Source organism: Bison bison, unplaced genomic scaffold, assembly GCF_000754665.1.
Source record: "Bison bison bison isolate TAMUID 2011002044 unplaced genomic scaffold, Bison_UMD1.0 scf7180017864491, whole genome shotgun sequence".
NCBI classification, from domain to species: Eukaryota; Metazoa; Chordata; class Mammalia; order Artiodactyla; family Bovidae; genus Bison; species Bison bison.
The window spans coordinates 23,779,624-23,792,259 of record NW_011495050.1 but is presented as its reverse complement, the minus strand read 5'-3'; the positions used below and the strand labels follow the sequence as shown (position 1 = coordinate 23,792,259).

Here is a 12,636-nt window from a genome sequence, read left to right as displayed (position 1 = left end):
CCATTTTTAAAGTCTTTATTGAATTTGTTACAGTGTTGCTTCTGTTTTTATGTTTTGGTCTTTTGGCCATGTGATATCTTAGCTCCCTGACCAGGATCGAACCCGGGCTTCCTCCACTGGAAGGCCAAGTCTTAACTACTGGATCACCAAGGAAGTCCCCTATGATAACATTTTGGTGTCATTAACCCATCTATAATAGATGGAGATGTATTATGTTGAAGATTCAAATTCTAAGTCACATGAACATTTATTCATTAAATTTATTTTTTATTTTTAAAATGTATTTCAAAATTTATTACTTTCTTTCCAGAAATGTCTAATGCAAAAGAAAGAAAACATGCAAAGAAAATGAGAAACCAGCCCACCAATGTGACTTTATCCTCTGGCTTTGTCGCTGACAGTGGAGTAAAGCACCATAATGGAGGTGGAAAACCTTTCCAGTCTCAAAAAGGTAAGATACACATGGTACTCGCTACACTCGCTTCCCTATGGATCAGATTGCTTTCGTCACTCCTTTTGGTAATCATCATCTAAATGATGGAGGAGCTAGATTAAAAATAGATACAGTTGACCCTCATTATTTGCAAGCTTTGTATTTGCAGATTCCCCTAGGTGCTAAATTTGTAACCCCAAGCTTAATCCTCATGGCACATTGGTGGTCATATCAAGAGTGGGAACATTTTTGATTCCCCTGATGCAGGTATTTCCAGTGGAGTTCCCAGTGCCATCCTGTTTGACCTTCTTACCAGAAGAAGGATTCTGATGGGGCAGGGCCGTGTAGTGTGAGAAACTCCAGCTGTCACGGGGTTTGAATGCCGATTGTGCGGCAGCCCCAGGCAGGTCACTTAACACTTCTGATCTTCATTTTCTCTTTGGAAAAGAAAGGAAAGGCTGAGTTGTTCTTACGATTTAAGACTGTAATCTCTGAGATACATGTAACTCACATACACGCATGGACACATACATGTTTTCTCTCAGAGCAAGGGCTCAGTGTTCACTCGTTCACTGTTGGCTGTGACTTTCTAGAACATAGCAGCTGGGAATAATGAAAACTGGCTGTACGTATTTTAGAGCTGATATATTTTATCTGTACCTTAACAGTTTATTAAATGACACTAGTATGTTTCTTGAAATACACTGCCTTTATCATGTCAGCATTTAATTTTTGTACTGATTTTAGAAATCTTATAAGGTGATGTGAAGGGGATAGCTGTTTATTAGTCAGCAACAGGAAATAGAAAATAGATTGAGATGCAACACTGATGCCCAACAGGCCGGGTGAGAAGCCTTAACACATATCTCATTTATGTCTCACAACGACAGACTTTGCAACATGTTTCTTGATTATAGGGCCTTAATAATTGTCACCACAATGGAAATAAGCAGGAATGCAGTGAAATTCTCTACTGATCTTTCCCTGTGTTCACAGAGAGGGATTTGATGATATCTTGAAGTCAGAATGGTTTGAATGCCCAGGCATATGTATAGAAATTGCCTTTATTTCTTGCTTAGCATAGCGGCTATCGATTGGAGTGTAGCAGAGAATTAAGATGAAAGACTAAATATGCACAATCAGGTGAACTGTAGTATTTAAGGGAACTTGGGTGTAAAATTCACATTGCACTATTTATATAGAGAAAATTTCCCTTGTGTCTGTTATATCCAAGGTTCTTCCGTGTGTCACAGGGACATGGTTAGCTAGCATGCCGCCTCCTAGCTGTGTGACCTCGGGCAAGTCAGTTCACCTCCCCACCTGGAAGCCCTCCTCCTGCAGGGGAGGACAGGAATAGCCACCTTACAGGGCGGTTACAGGACTAAAATCCCCATCAGTGTTGTCACCCAACACTCTCATCCTTATCTCTGATAAAAGTGACCTGTTTCTTCTTGTTTTCTTTTTGAAAACATACTAGAGTCTCATCCTGGAACTTCCCGACAGCGGCAGACCAGAACGACCCACCGTCCGCTGGCTGAGTCTGATGTAAAGGAGCAGCCTTCCTCCAGGGTAACCTTTAGAAAAAAGGGAGGATGGAAAGCAGGTCCCGAGGGCACTTCTCAGGAGATTCCCAAGTATATAACTGGTAGGTGTTTGTACGGAAGCCAAGCGTGATTGGACTATGAGCTCTGTTTCTCCTGCAGCCAGATTTCTAGTGCCCTCTGGTAGCTCAGGTGGTAAAGAATCTGCCTGCAATGCAGGAGACCCTGGTTCGATTCCTGGGTCTGGAAGATCTGCTGGAGAAGGGATAGGCTACCCACTCCAGTATTCTTGGGCTTCCCTGGTGGCTCAGCTGGTAAAGAATCCGCCCACAATGCTGGAGACCTGGGTTGGGAAGATCCCCTGGAGGAGTGACAGGGTACCCACTCCAGTATTCTGGCCTGGAGAATTCCTTGGACTGTGTAGTCCATGGGGTCTCAGAGTCGGACACGACTGAGCGACTTTCACTTCAGGCGTGTCTCACCTGCAGCCTGGACTCACTGCCTGGGCCTGCGTGCTCTCCCCGCCCCCACTCGCCATCTTCTTAGAGGTCCTGATTTGTCTTTTTTGTCTTAAAGTTGTCGTTGGCACCACTCCCTCCTTGTTAAAAAATATAAAATGCCATCCATACTCTTCAACACGCATCTCCAAAGATGCACTGAACCAAATTCAGTGCAGTCTGAGGGCAGCCAAGGCCTGTAAGTTCCTGTCTCCAGGCCCTTTGTTGCCTCGTTCCCTGATGCCCCCTCGTTCCCTGATGCCCCCTCGTTACCCTCACCCCCACTACCTCATAACCCTGTATTCTTATGGTCTCTATGCCTTCCTGGAGGAATTCACTTAAGTGTCTCCAGCACTTTGTTTATTCTTTAGGAAAAAAAAAGTCTATTTTTCAATAAAACTAAAAATACTTATGGTTATATATTTGTAAAAAAGCAGACACTGTTAAGGAAGAAAATCCTTGGAATCAAGACTAAGATTTTGTTTTTTCTTTGTTTTCTGGTGGGATTATAACACTTAAGAACAGTTGTGATTATATTGCATGTAGCCTTCTGTTTTAAAAATAAAACCTTTTAAGCTTATTTTTTAAACTTTTTTTTCTGATTAGGAAAGTAGAACTGAATCCTTGCAGAAAACTTGAAAAATATAAGTTGAAGGACAGTTTCCCAGTCATGTAATACAGAAATAACTACTATTGGTATTAATCTATTAGGGGTTAGGGTAGTGGATGAATTGTAAGCTTGTGTATTTAAAAATCTTTCTGAAATCTACCAGGAAAAGTATTGATTCAAGATGAGTTTTTAAATGGCATTGCTATTTCCTTCAACAGCTTCTACTTTTGCTCAAGCCCGAGCTGCTGAAATCAGTGCCATGTTGAAAGCAGTGACCCAGACATCTTCTAATTCGCTGGTTTTCCAGACTCTGCCACGGCACATGAGACGAAGAGCCATGAGCCACAATGTCAAACGCCTTCCTCGGCGGTTACGGGAGATTGCCCAGAAAGAGGTATGAGAATCCCTTAATGTAAATGTTTAGGTTAGTAGTTCTTTAAAGAAATTGAGAAGTATTAGCCTGATAGAATTTATTAAAATGAAAACTAAGAAACAACATACTCATTTTGCATATTTTTTGGTTTATCATTACCTTTCCCCCCTTCACCCCATACCCCCCAAATTAGCAGGCTGCTGGATATTATAGCTACTTTTAAATATAGCATTTGCAACCTCTCTCTATGACGTTAAACAGTTGGTATTCCCCAGTCAGATTTAAAATAAATTTAGACCTTCTTACTAGATAAGTAATTTAGCTCTGCACTTTGGAATGTGACCAATCTAGAGCTGAAAGGTTAAAAGATTGCCTTTTGTCTTTTTTAAAATTGAAAACTTGAACTTGGATTTAATTTTTGTTCAAGTCCTGTTGTTTTTGGCTTTACCAAAATTCTTGGTTTGGTCATTCTATGATTGTCTAAGCACCTTATGTCTTCATTAATTGATTCAAAATTTCTTTATCAAGTGCCTTCTAGGTACTGGCATGAAGCTGGTGGTGGGGTTAGAGTCTATTAAGGTAAAATCTTCTTAAGGGGCCCACACACTAATGGAGAAGAGTTTTTCCCACAGAAGTTTAGCTTAGCTATGGAAGAGAGGAAGAGAGAAAACTAAACAGGAATTTTGTACTGTCTAGATTTCATGAGAAGTCTGTTTCCTCATGATAGCATTTAGCCTTTGTCTTTCAGTACTTAAGTGGTATGAATTGTGTAGGTTTTTCCCACTTTTATATTTTTGGTCCTTAGTTTTGGACTTATGATCTTAGAGGTTAAAAAATCTATAGAAAGAGAACAATGAAGAGCTAGCATTTATTCTTTATTGCTGTCTGATATTGATAGCCACACATCAGTTTGACTTACTATGTTGAACAGTTTGTAAATATTCTAATCTTCCCAGGCCCCAAAGTTTGCCCAGTTCGTGAGTGATAGAACTGAGCTTCCTTCCTAGGTTTGCCTTTTCCTAAAATCTTCATTCTTTCTGTGACCTCCTCTACTTTCGTTGGAAAAAATCACCAATTAAAAAATTGCACAAACTAATGGAGTCCGTAAGGTATTTCACTTCCCCTAAAATTAGCTGTTTGAATTCCTAACACTTAACTTTGTTTTGAGATGGTCACAAAAGGGGATCTGCCTGTCTTCTTGAAACTACAGGCAGAGAAAGCAGTTCATCAGAAAAAAGAACACTCAAAAAATAAGTGCCATAAAGCTCGACGATGTCACATAAACCGCATACTGGAATTTAACCGGAGACAAAAGAAGAACAAATGGCTGGAAACTCACATCTGGCACGCGAAGCGGTTTCACATGGTCAAGAGGTGGGGCTACTGCCTGGGGGAGAGGCCGACAGTCAAGAGCCACAGAGCCTGCTACCGGGCCATGACGAGCCGCTGCCTCCTCCAGGTAGGCTTCCGAAGCCGGCGGCCGCTCAGCGCGCTCCCCTCTGTTTCTGTTTAGACTCTTCCCCACCCCTTTAGAAGAGTTCTATCTAACATGATGTATTTTAGAAATAATTACTGGGCGAGAACCATTTTGCTAGATGCTGGAGTTGAAGCAGCCTAAAGTTTTGCCGGGAGACTGACAATCAGATAATTAGCCTAAAATTCAGTTTTGTTATAAGGGAAAACTGTGCAATACTATGAGTATTCATAACGGGAAGAGGAGTGCTTCCCCATGCAAGTGATATTTGAGCCGAGCTCTAAGGGATAAGAAATTGCCAGAGTGGGGAAGGCAGAAGGCAGCCAGATAGGGAAGGATTGAAATAAACGCACTGTGACAAAGACGAAGAGAGTGAGAGAGAGCAGGGCTAACATTAGGGTGAGAGTAGTTCTGGAGAAATAAGAAACCAGAGCCCGTGGGGTCTTGTTGGTCATGCTCCAGGTTGATTCAGCATTGATTCATTTAGCAGTCATTTGCCACCATAGATATTTGAGAACCATCTCTGCTGGGAAGAGTGTTTTAACGTCTTTGAGAGGACAGTTGATTTTAGAGCTGATTTTAGAGCTGTGTAATAGTCTTTGTCTGTCTTGGCTGTCCTAGCTCCCCCACCCCAGCAGCCTGCCCCAGTCCCCCCAACTCCGCATGAAATCGCTTCCTCTTTTTCAGTACATGTTTAGCAGTCTGTGGGCTTCCCTGGTGGCTCAGATGGTAAAGCGTCTGCCTACAATGCGGGAGACCCGGGTTCGATCCGTGGGTCGGGAAGATCCCCTGGAGAAGGAAATGGCAACCCACTCCAGTATTCTTGCCTGGAAAATCCCATGGACTGAGGATCCTGATAGTCGCAAAAGACCCCAGTCCATAGGGTCGCAAAGAGTTGGACATGACTGAGCGACTTCACTTAGCAATCTGTTCTTTGCAGAGGGCCTTTCAATGGCAGGATGGCCTTGACCAACTTTAGAAAGCTCTTAGTATTAGCATCCTCTGATACCTCTTGAGAGCAATATAGCAGAATAATCAATACAAGAACCTGAAAAAAATCTGTGGTAAAAAAGACATAACGTCAGATTTGCCATTGTATTTTTAAGTCTGCACTCCCGTGGTACTTATTGCTTAGGTCTTACGTATATTCACATTGTTGTGTGACTGTCATTACCATTCATCTCTGGGACGTGTTCGTCTTCTCAAGCTGAAATCCCACATCCATTAAACACTAAATCCCCATTCCTGTCTCGCCCCGGTCTCTGTCAGCTACCATTCTACTTTTCATCTTTATAAATTTGACCACTATAGGTGGCTCACATAAGTAGAATCATATAATACTTGTATTTTTGAGACTGGCTTATTTCCCTCAGCATGATGTCTTCAAGGTTCGTCCATGTTGTATCATGTGTCAGAATTTCCCTCATTTTTAAGGCTGAATGATATTCCGCTGTATTTTATGCCATGTTGTGTTTATCCATTCATCCATCAACGCTGATCCACTCTTGGGTGGTCTCCACTTCTTGGCTGTCGTGAATAATGCTACTGTGGACATGGTGTACCAACATCCCTTCAGTTCTTTGCTTTCAGTTCTTTTGGGTACATGCCCAGGAGTGGAACTGCTGGATCATGTGGTAGTTCTTGGTTTAAATTTTTGAGGAACCATCGTACTGTTTTCCATAGAAGCTCTACCATTTTACATGCCCATCAGCAGTTTCTCCACATCCTCACCAAAACTTGGTGTTTTCTGTTTTTTGGGGGGTTTTTTTGATAATTGCCATCCTAATGGGTATAAAGTAAAATACAGGGACCTCTTAAGAGCCTCTGATTTGAAGACTGAGTAGCAGAAATCATGGATTAGAGTCAAATTCTTCATTTTACATCGCAGAACTGGGATTTGGAGTGATCAAGTGACTTGCCTAGGGCCACACAGCTTCTTGGTGACCTACCTAGCTCTTGGAAGCTGACTCCCCTGGCCCATGCTTTCTCCACTACCATTGCTCAGATTTTAAGGCAGACCTAGTTACTTCTCATTTGGGGCAGAGTTTTTGCTGAGGTTATCCCATAGTTTCTTTACATCAGCCCTAAGTAATAAAAATAATAGCTAGTAATAAATATTTTTGAATTCTTAATGTCTGTTTTAGTACTTTACATATGTTTACTCACTTAATCCTTATAGCAACAGTATAGGGTAAATGTTTACTATTATTTCCATTTTACAAATGAGGAAGCTGAAGTACAGAGAAGTTGGGCAGTTTACCCACAGCCATACAACTAACGAGTGGTGCAGCTGGGATTTGAGCCCAGGTAGTCTGGCTCCAGGAGAAGGAAATGGCAACCCACTCCAGTGTTCTTGCCTGGAGAATCCTGGGGACGGGGGAGACTGGTGGCTGCCGTCTCTGGGGTCACACAGAGTCAGACACGACTGAAGTGACCCAGCAGCGCAGCAGCAGCAGTCTGGCTCCAGAGTTCCATGCTCTTAACCCTCATTCTCTGCTGTCAGCCAGTTGTACACACTCGAGTGGGGTTCATCTGCCACTGACAGCTGGGAGTGGATCGCTGTTGCTGGGAGATTTCTGTCAGCACAGATGAACATGGGTTTGTTGGAGCCTTTGCTGTACTTTGCATTTTAGTCTCCGTATGTACTAGATTTGCTTACCGGACCCGTGGCAGAGGGGTTAGCTCGGGGGTCAGTGAGCCTGACTCGAATGCCAGCTTCTCCACTTTCTGATGATATGACTGTTCAAGTAGCAGTCTCTGTCTCAATGTCCTCACCCGGCAAATAAGTTAATGCTGGCATCTGATCATCAGGTGTTGGGAAGATTAAATGACAGTCCAGTAAGGAGTTAACCCCACGCTGGCACTCAGTAACCTTTCAGTAACTATTAACCATTATTATGTCTTTAACATAATTGATTTTATTAGCTCAGTCTGAGCTCTCTTCATCCTATTTAAATTGATAAGGCTTTATTCTCATTACTCGCATTTTTCCTTGTACACTGCTTAGTCAAAGTTGGATATCGTGGTTAATACTGAGCAGGGGATGGGGCTTCCCTCGTGGTCCAGTGGCCAAGGCTCCATCTCTCAGTGCAGGGGACCTGGGTTTGATCCCTGGTCAGGAAACTAGATCCTTCATGTCAACAGCTAAGATCCAGAGCCGCCAAATAAATAATATTAAACAAACAAAAGAGAGAGACTGAGCAGGGGAGAAATATGTGATAAATTGTCTCATGTGTCTTTAGGCTGAGTGTTGAATAATCCTAAAGCCCTAAATTAGCTAACCAAAGTGAGCATCCTTAACATGATTTTGCTGAATTTATTACAGTCTTGCTTATTCTACTTTGATTTTTCACTTTAGGTAGATTTTGGGGAGGGATAATCCTTAAAGGCAATAGTTTTTACATACCACTTGGAACTTATCTGTGAATATAGGATAAAACACATATCTCCTTTCTGAAAAGTAAGATACTACCACTTACATTTTAAATGGAAATTCAAGTATTTAATTGTATCTCCCTCTTTTTACAGGATTTATCCTACTACTGCTGTTTGGAGTTGGAGGGCAAAGAGGAAGAAATACTAAAAGCACTTTCTTCAATGTGTAGCATAGACACAGGTAAACTTGTTTCAAAGCTGAGTCCTGTTCAAGTCTGTATATGTGTTCATTTCATGAACAAGTGTCTGCTGTAAGTTAACCCTAACCCACTCCAGTGTTCTTGCCTGGAGAATCCCAGGGACGGGGGAGCCTGGTGGGCTGCTGTCTATGGGGTTGCACAGAGTCGGACACGACTGAACTGACTTAGCAGTAGCAGTAAGCATTTTGGCATTTAAACAGGCTTTACGGAGATAGTTCTTATTCCTAACGAGTATATTCATGTAAGGAAAGCTTGGGGTAGCTTTTAAATCATTTCTAACATACTAAGTATAAAATGAGAGAACCATTATTCTGGTGCAGTAAATCTAGATAGGAAGAAACTCAAAATTCATTAAATCATTTTCTCAATAAATTTTTATTGAGAACTTATCATGTGCCAGGGTTTGATCTAAGCAATGACCAAAACTAAAACCTCATCTTTTATGAAGATAGACAGTAAATGATCTTGGAATTTTGTTTTTGTTTATGTCAGGATTGACTTTTGCCGCAGTCCACTGTTTGTCTGGAAAGTGCCAAGGAAGTGTCATGCTTTACCGGGCAAATAAGTATCCCCTAGAAATGCTGGGTCCTGTGACATTTATGTGGAAGGCCCAGGGGACCCCTGGTGACACTTCTGAGAGCAGGCAGTTGTGGATCTGGCTTCATCCAGCTCTTAAACAGGTATAATCCTTGACATTATTTCTCATCACTCAGTCACTGTATTCTTGATTACTGTAAGAAATGAGTGCTACAGAAATTTAAATAGTGTGAAAGTTTGACTGACTGCTTGGTATTGGAATATAGGGAGGATAGTTATGTTAGTATTAATAAGTGAAGCAAATCTTGGCCTGAGTTTTGGTAAGCCCTGAGTAGGAGTAGAGATGAAACCAGTCTTACGCAAATGGCTTGAAATGGTGCGCTGGACTCGTGCTTCCATTGTCCTTAACTGGCTCATTGGTATTCATGTGCTTGTTGGAGCCAGTTTGATGATGAGAATCTGTTTTGAGTAATTCTGACAATTTTTTAATACTGCATTTAGCTTAGCTTCCCTCTATTAGCATACTCATTGCTTTTATACAGTAGACTATAAATTTTCTCTAAATTCATCTTTAAACTAGTTTAAAAAAAAATTGGTCAGAGTAGTCATGTTGTTTTCATGAATCTTGGACATTTAGGAGTTCTTTTTTTGTTCTATGTGTCAAGCACTACTCAGAGGAATCAAAAAAGCTTTTCAGAGGAATCAAGCTTTTTGACGATTTTAAATTTAGCTTCATTTGTGTGAGATAAGAATATAAATTTTTACAGGTAGAAAAAATAAACTAAGCCAACTTAAACTTGTATTTAAATTCAGAGTTTAAAATGTTTGAATGTGTCCTTAGGATATCTTAGAGGAGATAAAAGCAGTGTGTCAGTGTATGGAACCTACCAAGGCAACTGTCCAGATCCCAGATCCCCTTCTGACACCGTCTCAAGAGAAAAGCCAGATTGACCTGCCTGAAGAAAAAGTCGGCAAGAAAAGAAAACGGAAAGATGATGGGGAAAACGCTCAACCAGTTAAAAAAGTCACTGGTGATGGAACTAGAGATCCACTGCAGCCATATTCTTGGCTCTCTCCAGCCACAGGCATCGTGATCCGGTATGGGCTGAACCTACTCTGAACCTACTGAACGTTTTCAGTGAAGGCGTGCTCTGTTTCTGTCAGTGAGGCAGACATTACATGCAGTATAAAGCCCTTCTCTTTCTTTCAGTGATTTGACTATGGAGATGAACAGATTCCGGCTGATCGGTCCTCTTTCTCACTGCATCTTAACTGAGGCGCTCAAAGCTGCTTCCGTCCACTCCGTAAGAGAAACCTGATTGCGTTGCTTTATTCTGGTCAGGTCCTTCTTAGCAAATTTGCAAAACCTAACATATAACTTCGGAGAAGGCAATGGCAACCCACTCCAGTATTCTTGCCTGGAGAATCCCAGGGACAGAGGAGCCTTAGCGGGCTGCCGTCCATGGGGTCGCACAGAGTCGGTCATGACTGAAACGACTTAGCAGCAGCAACATATAATTTGGCAGCATTTGTGGCCATAGCTTATATGTGTTTGTTTGCCTAGTTATGCTTATTATCAAAGACTCTATCTTTCACTTCTAGAATAGCAAATCTAAGTGAATGTAGCAAGTAAACTGATTGTTCTCATTTAAATACAGACTGCTCCTGCAGCTTCTGAATTTTTTAAAGGGTCTTAACTTCTGCACCATAGGTAAGTAGGTAACAGGGAGCTGCCCCTAATATCCCTGAAAGTATATGCCAGGTTTTTTTGTTTGTATTTGTGTGATGCACATTCTCTGGGGTTCGTTTTCAGGATGGTCTCTAGCAGGTTGAGAGCAATGTGTCAAATGTACCTCTGTTCAGTAGAACTTTCTGCAAGGATGCTGTTTCTTTGTGCTGTCCAGTACGGGAGCCACCAGCCCCAGGTAGCTACTGAGTGGCTCATGTGACCGAGGAAGTGGATTGGTACTTGTACTTATTTTAGTGATTAACAGGTAAATTCACAGCTCTCTGTGTCAAGTGGCCACCATGCTGATTGCACAGGTCTGGGGAGTAGAGAGTAGATGAGGAATCAGACTCACTTGGGGTTCAGATTTGGTCTGTTTTCCTGTATCAGTGCCTCAGTGTCCATGCTTCTCGAAGATTGGACATGTCTGATATGGTGATAGAGCCGATCAGAGTTTGACCTGTTGGAAGACAGATAAACTTTAAAAACCAAAGGCGACCTCTCTCTCTTCACTGTTTCCACACTAGTCTCAACCAATGTCATCTCTGGCCTGGGTCCTGAAGCAGCTTCTCAACTTTCATTCATTGTTCCCATTTTTTGCTCCTTTCTCCACATAGGAGGCAAAGTGATATTTTAGCAATTTTTGTTTTTTTTTTTCTTTTTAAAGGTGAAGTGTAATTTTCTTTTCTTTTTTTTAATTAATAAATTTTTTATTTTTGGCTGCACTGGGTCTTGTTACTATGCGGGCTTTTTCTCTAGTTGCAGTGCAAAGACTTGGCATTGCAGTGACTTCTCTCATTGCAGAGCACGGGCTCTCGAGCACGCAGGCTTCAATAGTTGTGGTGCACAGGCTTAGTTGCCCCAAGGCATGTGGGATCTTCCCAGACCAGGGATTGAACCCATGTCCCCTGCATTGGCAAGCGGACTCTTAACCACTAGACCACCAGGGTAGTCCCATTTTAACAATTTATGCTCGTCGAGCTACTTCCTGATTAAAAGTTTTTGAATAGCTTCTCACTGTATGTGAGAAAAAAAATCCAAAGCCCTTAATTTGACTGGTAATCTTGTGCCTCCATGCCTGTCTGGCCTTATCTCTTCTCATGTTCGGCACTTCAGCCACACCGTCTTCTTCCAGTGGTTCCAGGTTCTAGAATGTGTCAGATCTCATGTCCCTTTGAGACTGTCTGAATTTTCTGTCTCTACCCCTCTTCTTGGCTGAGTCTAAAGGTTTCAGTATCTATATCATTTTCTTCTAGAATTCCTTCCTGACCTCCAAGTTCAATTAAATCCTTGCTGTTGTTTTCATTCCGTCTTGCTCCGTTCCTCAGTTTTTACGTCTAGATTTGTTCGCATGTCTTTGTGAGGTCTGTGTCTCAAGACTCTGAGCTTCCTGCTGGCAGGCTCGGGGCAGTCCTCTTCTTGACTCTGTGCCCCAGGCTTAGGGCAGTGCCTGGAGCTGACTAGGCATTCCACGCTAGCTAGTAACTTGCAGAGGGAGGATTCGAACCTGCAAAGTTTGGATCCAGGGTATGTACTTTGAACCACGTGCTACCTGAGTTTCTGTGAGGTAAAGGGCTCAGTGTATTAATATTATAGGTTAGACTCTTAGGGTAACATCCCCGTTCAGCAAACTTTGGTATGAACCGCAGCTGTAAAGTTCTCTTCCCAGTCTTACATATGGTACTCGAAGTGCTGTTTGAGACCTCAGTCCCTAGTTCTGTTCAGAAAAAAAGGCAAGTAAAATACAGTATTTCTTGAAATTTCTAGAAATACTATAGTAGTAATGTCTTCCTTTGCTGAAGATTTCTTC

General features: G+C 42.0%; 1 protein-coding gene across 1 annotated transcript in view; it reads left to right on the top strand.

Moving 5' to 3' along the window:
- POP1 (processing of precursor 1, ribonuclease P/MRP subunit (S. cerevisiae)) overlaps positions 1 to 12,636 on the top strand; it is a 35,214-nt gene that overhangs the window by 5,925 nt on the left and 16,653 nt on the right. Inside the window, exons 2-9 of the mRNA XM_010863538.1 lie at positions 311 to 451; positions 1,911 to 2,078; positions 3,300 to 3,475; positions 4,665 to 4,913; positions 8,457 to 8,544; positions 9,056 to 9,243; positions 9,942 to 10,198; positions 10,311 to 10,404. Of these exons, the coding sequence (XP_010861840.1) occupies positions 313 to 451; positions 1,911 to 2,078; positions 3,300 to 3,475; positions 4,665 to 4,913; positions 8,457 to 8,544; positions 9,056 to 9,243; positions 9,942 to 10,198; positions 10,311 to 10,404 (1,359 nt within the window). The 5' untranslated portion in view covers positions 311 to 312. The remainder of the gene's footprint in view (positions 1 to 310; positions 452 to 1,910; positions 2,079 to 3,299; positions 3,476 to 4,664; positions 4,914 to 8,456; positions 8,545 to 9,055; positions 9,244 to 9,941; positions 10,199 to 10,310; positions 10,405 to 12,636) is intronic.